This window comes from Gekko japonicus, unplaced genomic scaffold (genome assembly GCF_001447785.1).
Source record: "Gekko japonicus isolate JY-2015 unplaced genomic scaffold, Gekko_japonicus_V1.1 scaffold6473, whole genome shotgun sequence".
In the NCBI taxonomy this organism is placed as follows: domain Eukaryota; kingdom Metazoa; phylum Chordata; class Lepidosauria; order Squamata; family Gekkonidae; genus Gekko; species Gekko japonicus.
In genome coordinates, this window is record NW_015174446.1 from 1 (window position 1) to 10,866 (window position 10,866).

Genomic DNA, 10,866 nt, shown 5'->3' on the forward strand with positions numbered 1-10,866 from the left:
GAAACCTTCCGTCTGGGAAACATCTCACCGGTAATGGTCTTACAGTGAAATTTCAAGGAAATCAATGTGAGATTAAGACGGGGAAAGAAGTTATACTCAGAGGAATTGTGAAGGAGTATCTGTATAAGCTTACCCTACTAAATGAGGAGGTTAGAATTGCTACACAAGTTGCTCATGGCAACTGAATCCACCTGTGGCACAGATGTTTAGGACACAGACACCCAGAATCCATAAAAGAGATTTAAAACTGTGGTTTAACCAGGGACGTGAAGTTGATGTCTTGTGAAACATATATGAAGTGGATGTTCTGCATAAAGGCAAAAGCTACTCACTCCTCACTCCCTAAAGGCAGGCAAAGAGGTCTACACATCCCCTACAGATAGTGCATAGTGACATTTGTGGGCCCATGAGAACTGTTACAACAGGAGGAAACAAATATCTGATAATTTTAATTGATGACTATTCTAGGTACACTGTCACATAGCTCCTGAAACAAAAGAGTGAAATGCTTGGGAAACTCCAAGAGTTTGTAGCAGCAGCCAGCAATAAGCTCCAAAGGAAGCCACAAACACTCTGCACAGAGAATGGGAGGTGGGGAGAAGTATACAAGTAAAGAAATGGAGCAGTACCTAATGGAACAGGGTATAGAGCACCAGACAACTGTGCCATTACACACCTGATCATAATGGAACAGCAGAAAGGAAGAATCACACCTTAGTTGAAATGGCCAGATGCATGCTTCTGGATGCTGGGTTGCCAAATAAGTACTGAAGCAATTACAATGGCAACATATCTACAAAATAGATTACCATCAAAAGCAATTGATAGCACTCCATACAAAAGTCTATTGCCAAGCAGGGCTAAGGATTTCATCATTATCAGAGCCTAATAATTTAGAGGAAAGTATATAACTGTCACTGCTAATCCTTGCATTAAAGTCATCCCCTAGTACTAAAGGGATCTCTGGAAAATGAGCTTGCAAGTCATCAACAATTTTACCCAGGAGATCCCATCTCTGAAACAATATATTAGGAGTGGATGGAGGAGTGTAAACAGCGGAAAGGATGACTGTCATGTCATCCAACTTTAATAAGAAGGCAATAATCAAATCGTCTGCTACCAAAAGATCACAAGATTCAATATTCAATCTAGTTGAGATTAAATAGGCTAAGCCCCCCATGACCTGCCCTTCCCTTGGTAGCTCTCCGAAAGGGGTATAGTAACCAGGAAAGATAGGCCAAGTCTCCTGATGGAGAAAAATATCAAAGGAGGCCATAAATGCTTTAGTGTCTTCAAATTATCTAAGTGTAATTAGGTGTAATTCTCTTCCTGTGGATGTATTGATGGCTACTCGTTTAAGTTAGCTGTAACAGGGATTTAGACAAATTCATGAACCAGAGGACCAACAATGGACATTAGCTTAGTAGAACCCCCATGCTGAGAGGCAGTAACCCTATGGATAGCACTACTTGAGGAGGTGACAACAAACAATGGCTCTGGCCTCTGTGTCCTGCATGCCTTCCTTCCCAGGGCATCTGACATGCCACTGTGTGAAGCAAGATGGTGAACTAGGTCAGTGGTTGCCAACCTTTTTGGTATGGTGACCCACAAGTCCACATTTATTTGGTATGGTGACCCATCCAGGACTACACCAAGGTTTTTGGATGCCCTAGGCCAGTATTTTCCAACTTGGGCTTGCACCTCTTTCTCTCCTCCTCTTGCTTTTTCATGCACTGAACAGCTCCTACTGGCAAACAAAGTGACTATTTATTACAACAGGGGAAATACAATTTTGCACACAGGGTAGGGTACCCCCCACCCAAAAATCCTTTCCCTTCCCAAACCAAAGGTCCAGTAGTCAGTGTTCCAGAAGTGCTGTTTTCTTGTTGAAGCTGGTCCAGCCACATTCCCTCAGAAGCAGGCCTCCAGTGTGAAGAAAAAGTTCTCAGGGCCTCCCTCCTCAGCATCTAACAGAAGGAATCAGCTTCACTTCAAAGACTAATGGTCTAGAGGCTAACTAGGGTTGCCAGAACCCCAGCCTGGTGGGTTTTACCCACTTTTGGGGGGGTTCAAAGGGGAAGGCCTTTCCTCTACATCCAAACACCTGCAGCAATGCCACTTGGAGATCAGACGAGTGGGGCCTGCCAGCTGAGGCCTGCCAGCGTGGTCCAGACCCTGCGCACCCGATTTCCAATGCCATCTGGAGATCGGGCAAGTGGGGCCTGCCAGCTGGAAGCACTTAAATGGACCTTATCAGTGCTTCTCACTGGAGGAGAGCAGGCCTCATGTGCCTGAAGTTCAGGTACACATTGGTGGACACCCCTCTCCCTCCCCGCTTGCAAGACTTAAAGGGTCCTAGTTAGGCAAGTTGCTTCTGGTTATTAATAAAGATGGGAAATTATAATTATTAATGAGCACATTAATGAATTTGTCTTATTAATGTGCAATTGGAGTGACGCTTATGTATACAGAAGTCCCGCCTTTTCCAGTGACCCACAAATAAACGCAGAAGTCAAGTCTCAAGAAGCAGAAGTCCATCAGTGGCTATTAGCCACAAGGTATAGATAGGAACTCTCAGTCTGGGGCAAGTGATGCTCTGTGTTCTTGGTGCTTGGGGGGGGGCAACAGTGGGAGGGCTTCTAGTGTCCTGGCCCCACTAGTGGACGTCCTGATGGCACCTGGTATTTTTGGCCACTGTGTGACACAGAGTGTTGGACTGGATGGGCCATTGGCCTGATCCAACATTGGCTTCTCTTATGTTCTTATGTTACAGTAGAATGAAGATTCCAAAAGGTGGAGGAAGCTTGGGAAGACAGACAAATAATGATTATTTTAAAGGAAGCCTCATGCTTCTATAAACTTCGAAATTAAGCCATTAATAAATTATGCAAGCTTCTATATGTTCTAAAACATCTGTAAATGCCCCAATATGCTGCAATTGATTAGAGTAAGCATGTCAATTTATTGCATTTGGTGTGTTTTTGAGAAAAGCTCATAGAGCAAAGGCACTCTGCTTTTTTATGAGAGGGGCAGAATGACAAAATAGCCCATGTGAGAACTGTTATATTTTTAAATTCACAAAAGTATCCCTTGTGCTAAAAGTTTTAAGCAGAATACATAAAAGAGAATACACACATACAAATAATTAAGATGAAAAACATAAAAAAAGAAGAAAGGGGGGAGGAAAGAAAGAAGGGGATATGTTTCAACTTTCATCTATGGCTAGTACAACTTAATTCTCTGTTCATTCTCTCTATATATGCATAAATAAAAAGAAACCCTATCTTTTATCTATAATTCTTTTCTTGTCTTAATCTTCAAACCCATAAATCATTCATTCTTTCCCATTTCCGGCAAAAAGTCCATCATGAGTTTCCATTTAGCTATAAATGTAGTGAATATCTTTTCTCTGATCAAAAAAGTAAATTTAGCCATCTCCGCAAGTTCCATCATCACCACCATCTATTCTTCTATTGTAGGTATCACTAATGATTTCAATTTCTGAGGTGGGGCTACCGTGTGGCAGAGTGGTTGAGTGTTCGAGCCTCTCCGTGTCTTACCAGCCTTTGGAGTCTTTTTAGGGGACTTTCTTGACATTTCTGGACTCCTCCAGATTTAACAAGAATCCACCAGATCCTCGGGAGCAGGAACTGGAAGAAGAAGACTTAAACTGAACCCCCGTCTGTGGAAACCAGCGGGTGCAGGTTTCAGTTCGTCTTGAGCAGAAGCTCTGAAGGACCAGCCGTGGGAGTCCATGGCTGGGAAGCTACAACAACCCCAAACAAGAGCCTTTACACCTCGCCACAATCATTTTGGCGAAGACTCTGTGAGTAATCTCTTCTTCTTTTTACAATCGTCAAACTCGTAAAAGGACACTGGATTGCCCCAATAAATCTTTCCCAGAGGCAAAACTTTTACGACAGGCGGCTCTGCAGAGTTTTGGGAAATTTATGCATTGAAGCAAAGGGGCTAAATAAATCATTGAAATCATCTATCTGCTATTTGGAAAACATCTTTACAGAGACTTATTTTATGCTTAACGAGTTTTTGCTGAAGTTATGGAAAGGAAAACAGACTGGCAATTTTAAAAATGGCAATGATCTGTGTTGTTTTTTTCTGCCTGCGTAGTTGAGCATTGACTGTTGTTTACAGACTGTCTGCTAGGGAGCGAGATGGCTCTCTTGACTGAGGCTGATGAGAGAGTCTGTTTGATAGAGGGACAGATATTGCAGGTGTCAGATGACTTTTGGGAATGCTGGAAAAGGCAATTAGCAGAGAGGATTACAATTGCAGTTTCAAGGGCGCTGGGAGAGATCTTTGCTGGAACTGAGAACCAGGAGATCAAATTACCAGATACACAAAATTAGCAACCTCAGATGACATCAGATGTTACACAAAATGGAAAGCGACACGACTTGTCTCAGCACCCGACTTCTACAATGAAAGACTTATCCAGCTATTACTACTACTGTTCAGAGATTGCCTACTATGGGACTGCCAGATAAATCTGAAGCAGCATTCTCTGTTTATATGGATTCAACTGGCTGATGAGATAAAGATTTACTTAAACTGGAACCTTTAAACTGTTAAGAACTGCTTGTCTACCTTGTGGTTGTTCTTTTGAATAATGTTGACATTTGAAATTCAACTGATTTATGAATAAAACTTGAAGCAATATATCTCGAACATTAATACTGTTTTAACTGATTAGTGAAAGTTCTAAAGAATGGCTATTTAAATGGAAACAATTTATTCTTTGTATCTGTAATGCCTTAACTGAAGGAGGAAAAAAGATATGGGCAGTTTGAACTTTCTAGAGAGGCACTGTATGGAAAAATATAATTAATGGGCTCCTTATCTAGAGCTTCTGTAAAGATTTAATTGTTTAATTTTGAGAGAGAGAAGTATAACATGGAAATTTGTTTTTCTTGGCATTGTTAGTGAGGGAGATGAGATTGTTGGGAAAATATAACCTACTATGTTTAGGCTTGAAAGCTAACTGTGTCAACATATGAAAGAATATTTAAAGGGACTAGAGTGTTAACATAGAAGAAATATATATTTTAATTAGAAATGTCAATTACTCAGATATATCTGTTTATTTCCATCTTTATTTTTTTGCTGATAGAAAATAGATAAATAATAGTATATTATAGATAACATGAAATATAGCAGATAGGATATAAATTAATTGTTTATCGGGAATAGATTTTTGGTTTAAAGGTATATGTAATAAGGGGGGAAATGGTAATTTACTTGTAAACATGATGATGTGAGCGGGATTTTTGGCTAGATATTTATTTTAAAATGTACTGCTCTTTTTTCCTGTAATGTTTAAAAATCTAATAAACTTTGCCCACATGTAGGGCAATTAAAAAAAAGATTTCCATTTCTGGGCATGTAGTCTCGCTGCCGTTGTCATATACAAGAATAAAGTTCCATGCATTTTTTCTAATTGACCGTCCATTAATCCCAACAAAAAAACCCTCTGGTTTCTATTGTATATTAACCTTTAAGATTTTCTGGGTAACAATATATTTGTATCCAAATTTTTCTACCTTTAGTACATGTCCACCATAAGTGATAAAATGTCCCTTCTTCCTGTTCACACTTCCAATACTTATTTGGAACATATATATTTTTTTACATTTTAGCTAATTTTTCTGGAGACATACCATTGGTACATCATTTTATAAAAGTTCTCTTTTAAAATAGTAAATGTAAATTTAAGACCTTTCAACCACATATTTTGCCACTGTTCCAACTGGATGTCATAGCCAAAATTTTTGGTCCATTTTACCATACAATCTTTTATTTGTTCTTTTTCTGTCTCAAATTTCAACAACAATTTATACATTTAATGGCTCATAAGCACTGGCCATCTTATTAGTCTAGATGTGGGGAGATTTCCTGAAGTCACAGGTTTTTAGACAGAAGTTCAGCTCAGTTTCCTGGTTACCTCCTCATGAGACAGCATTTCATTGTGACTTTTTATGGGTTTTACAATTGATGTTTTTATTGTGTTTTTATAATGCTGCATGTATATTGTAAGCTGCTTTGAATTCAGCAAGAGAGAAAGGTGAGAGAAAGGTGGCTAATAAAAGTTTTAATTAAATAAATAAAACATTTTTGTTATTTCCTAGCAGGATGGATCAATAAGGAATCTCCCTTCTGTACCAGTGTCCCCCTTGGACATGAAATTATAAAGTTACTAGAGATGACACTGAAAAAGTGCAGTTGTATCAAATAAGCTTGGACTCATGATGTGCTAAAATGCTAGAAATCAAACACTCAAGCAAAATGACCTGTCGATATCCAGTGTTGTTATACAGAAAACAGGAGTGTATGTAACCAATTCCTTTCATGACGTATGTGGAAGGAAGAGAGATTTGTGTTAGTAGAAGCTCAAAGGGTTCACTTCTGAAGAAAAGCACATTGGTTTCATTATCCTTACAATACATACTAAAAATGTAAAAGAAAGTCAGATGCCATCTTTATGTTTCATCATTAGATGTTCTTTTGTATTGAGATGAGGCCTCAGTATAATAATGTAGCATTTCGGAAGAAAGATGCAGCCCAGTAACCCCAAACTGGAGGCCAAGATAGAGAAGACCTGCACAGCCACCATGTATTTCCCCTTAGTGCTCAGATAGGTGGGCACAAAAGACACCCAAACACTGCAGAACACCAACATGCTGAAGGTGATCACCTTGGCTTCATTGAAGGCCCCAGGCAGCTTCCTGGCTAGGAAGGCCACTGTGAAGCTGATGGAAGCCAGAAAGCCCATGTAGCCAAGGGCAACATAAAACATTGCAACAGAGCCTTCCTTACATTGCAGTACGATCTCTCCAGGCTGGGAGTGCATGTCAGCGTCTGGGAAGGGAGGAGAGATGCCCAGCCAGAGAGTGCAGATGCCCACTTGAATGCTGGAACAGGAAAAGACAATGGAGTTCCCCAAGCTCTTCCCCAGCCATTTCCTCATCCTGCTCCCAGGCTTGGAGGCCATGAAGGCCACCACCACAGTGACAGTTTTGGCCAACACTGAAGAGATGGCAACGGAGAAGATGATGCTGAAGGCAGTTTGTCGGAGAAGGCAGGTGACTTCCTTTGGCTCACCAATGAATAGAAAGGAGGAGAGAATGGAAAGCAGGAGGGAGATGAGGAGAATGTAGGAGAGGTCCCGATTGTTGGCTTTGATGACTGGAGTATCTAAATATTTAATGAAAATTCCAAGAGCAGATCCTGTCATTAGGGTCAAGATTAATACAAAGGAAGTTAGAAGGATCCCTAAGGGTTCTTCATAAGATAGAAAGGTTATCAGCTTGGGAATGCATTGATTTCGGTCCTTGTTTGAATACTGGTCTTCTTGACACTTATTGCAATGGCTTGCATCTGAAAAAGAAAATATGGCTTCAGTATCACTAATATTTGCTTGACATCTTTGATGTGATTACATTCTGTGCATCTTGTATCTAATACAGGCTTCCAGAGCCTGAAAACATATGGATAAGAGATAGGTGAAGAACTAACAATATGTTTTAGGGACTGCAAGGCGAAGTTTCAGTGTACAGGACATTCTCCAGATGCAGAAAGTCCCAGATTCAATCCCTGGCATCCCCAACACAGAAGGACCTCTTATATCAGGTCTTCTAACCAGAGATCTTGAACAGTCATCCATCATAACAGATGTTATGGGGCTAGATTTTCTAGAGTTCTGATTCAGCAAACAGAAAATTCAAATTTTATTCAAAGTGTGATGAAGGAAGCAGAAGCTAGGGAGAGGCCAAGATTATGTGTTTGGATCTTCATTATGCCTGTCACTCCCTTCCTAGAATGCAGTTTGATTAGTTCAGGGATCTGCTGCACATCTCATTATAATTGAGGAAAGTTCTTTTATTATTAGTCATGATATTTTCATTCTACTCTTCCACCAAGGTGCTGAGGTTGGCATATATGAGGTATTCCCCTATTATCATTGCAGCTTCTCAGAGCATAGAGTTTAGCACAGAACAAGATCATTTGGAAACAAGCATTATGGTTGGTCAGGGATTTGAAATCATGTCTCCAGGAGGTATCCTGACTTCTCTAACAAAGGGCTTTCAGCATACATCATAAAGGCTAATTGAAATATTCTCATGAGTCATCTAGGAACATATTGCTGTGGCAGTCATGTGTCACTTAGTTTGAGTCTGTCCTTTTCATATGGAAAATGTGAGGTGAAGTTAAGGAGCAAAAGGTCTTAGTGGGTTAGGCTGTACCCTTCCTCATCAGTCTATTTAGCGAAAACACTTATTCAGAGTCTCTTTGCACAATGAATGAACATGTCTCACTTTAAGTGTAAGTGTAACTCCCTGACAGTGGATGTATTGATAGCCACTAGTCTCCAGAAGTCCTCCCATTGTTGCTTTCCAAGCATCAAGAATACAGAGCATCATCTAGAATACACCAGTAAGAATACAGAGCATACAGTGTTCCATCTATGCCATGTGCCTAATACTATTGGTGGACCAAGATCATTTGGAAGCAAGTATCATGGTTGATCAGGGATTTGAACTCATGTCTCCAGGAGGTATCCTGCCTTCTCTAACAAAGGGCTTTCAGCATTTTTGTTAATACATCATAATGACTAGTTCAAATATCCCACCTAAGTAGTCTTCTGATGCTCTTTGTGCAATGAATGAATTAAAGTTGTTCTCTTTAAGTGTAATTAAGTATAATTCCTTGCCAATGGATGTATTGACAGCCACTAGATTAGATAGCTGTTACAGGGATTTAGACAAATCCATGAACTAGAGGTCCAACAATGGCTATTAGCCATGTAGAGCCTCCATGTTCAGAGGCAGTAACCTTGTAAATAGCACAGCTTGAGGGGGTGACAACAAACAAAGCTCTGACCTCTGTGTCCCATATGCTTTCCTCCTGGGGCATCTGATGAGTCACCATGTGAGACAGGATAATGAACGAGGTCAGTGGTTGCCAACGTTTTTGATATGGTGACCAAATTTATTTGGTATGGTGACCCATTCAGGGCAGACACACAAGGTTTTTTGGTACCCTAGGCCAGTGTTTCCCAATTTAGGCTCACACCTGTTTTAATCCTCCTCTTGCTTTCCCATCCACTGAACAGTTCCTACAGACATGCTAGCCTTTTTTCTCCTTCTTCCAGCTGCTACCATAAAGTTCTTAGTTGCCAGACAGATTAACCCCCCCCCCAATTATTGTTGAAAAGGGAGGTGGAAGGCAAGAATGTGAGCAGTTGACAAGGAGGACGAGGAGAGAAAGAATGCTGCAAACATGAGCAGTGGCCACGAGGGAGGACTGGGCCTAATACCCACTTTCAGAGTCTTCACTGCCCCCTTTTGGGTTGTGAAAAGTACTGGGTTCACCGCATGGAGGACTCGGACAATGACATGCGGTTGCACACATTTATTGAGTACTTAACAACGACACAACGGCCCTGCAAGGCCAACTATATACACTCCTGTTCCCGGGCCTCCCACTCCATTGGAGGGTTTGAATTTCCCGCCAAGGAGCCTATTGGCCTGCTATGGAGAGGACTAGGATCCAAGGTCCTATTGTCCTTTTGGAGCCAAGCTCCTCTCTTTCTTGCGGCCATCTTGTGGCCCTTCCCCCATAGTTCAGACACCACCTGGGTGATATAGTCTTTCAAATAGGCAGGGGGCTTGCGCTCTCAGTTAGAACGCCTGGGGGCCGGTGACGGAGCCGGTGTTGTGGTCGGTGTGGGAAGCCCCGGGTCCAGTTGTGCTGGGGGGCTCGGCTGCTGCTGCGCGAGTGGCTGTGTTGGAGGTTCGGCTGCTCCTGGGGCCTGCCCTTCCTCCTCGCTCGAGGCTTCTGCTTCGTGACTGTGGTCAGGCGCCGCCTCCTCCTCTCGGCCCCCGTCTTCCGGGTGAGGCGCCGGGGGCGTGTCCGTCCCCCCTGGAGGCAGCCGCCGTCGAAGCTGATCGATGTGCCTCTCCAGCCGCTGCCCGTCCACTGTCGTCACCTCGTACGAGACCAGGCCCTTGACCTTGGAGATGCAGCCCTCGAGCCAGGCTGGACCGGCTCCGTAGTTCCGGAGGAAGACGGGGTCCCCCGTGAAGAAGCCCCTTGGTGCTTCTCGCTGTTCCACCGCCCTTCTGGCCTCTGGTGCGCGGTCCGGGTGCAAGTGGTCCAGCAGTGTGGTTGGTTTGCAGCCCATCAGGAGTTCCACGGGGCTGTGACCCGTGATGGGATTGGGGGTTGTCCGCTGAGTCAAGAGAAAGCGGGCCAAGCGGAACTCCCAATCCCCCTCGGTGATCTGGCTCAGGGCCTCCTTGGCCGTTCGCACCATTCGCTCCACCTGTCCATTGGTTGCGGGGTGGAAGGGCGCCGAGTGGATGTGCCAGATCAGGTTCTTCTGGAGGAATTCTTGGAATTCCCCCGATGTGAAGGCCGTCCCGTTGTCGGAGACGATGGTGTCCGGCAGGCCGTGCGTCGTGAAGATCTGGTGGAGCAAGCGGATCACCGCCTTGGTGGAGGTGGTGGAGACGGGGCTAATTTCCAACCATTTGGAGTAAGCGTCCACCGTTACCAGGAACAGGAGGCCCTGGAACGGCCCGGCGAAGTCCACGTGCAGCCGGGACCAGGGCTTGCGTGTTGACTCCCACGCCTGCGTTGGTGCCTTCGGTGGGTTGGGCCGGACCTCTTGGCAGGGTTGACACGTCCGGACCAAAACACGGGAAAGGAGGGGGTCGCGGGATGACTTGGCAGCGATGTGGGCGGCGTGCAGGGAGGGTTCATGGAGGTCCTCGATGCTCAGGATGCCAAGTGCCGGGGCGGGGTCCGTCTCTGTCTCGGGTAGCGGAAGGTGACTCAACGCGCCCGCGT

General features: G+C 43.6%; 1 protein-coding gene across 1 annotated transcript; it reads right to left on the bottom strand.

Moving 5' to 3' along the window:
• Nucleotides 1-6,481: 6,481 nt before the first annotated feature.
• On the bottom strand, nt 6,482-7,249 carry LOC107121483 (vomeronasal type-2 receptor 26-like). The gene has a single exon (XM_015424393.1). It carries the CDS (start codon nt 7,247-7,249, stop codon nt 6,482-6,484), a length of 768 nt encoding a protein of 255 aa, XP_015279879.1.
• Nucleotides 7,250-10,866: the final 3,617 nt, after the last annotated feature.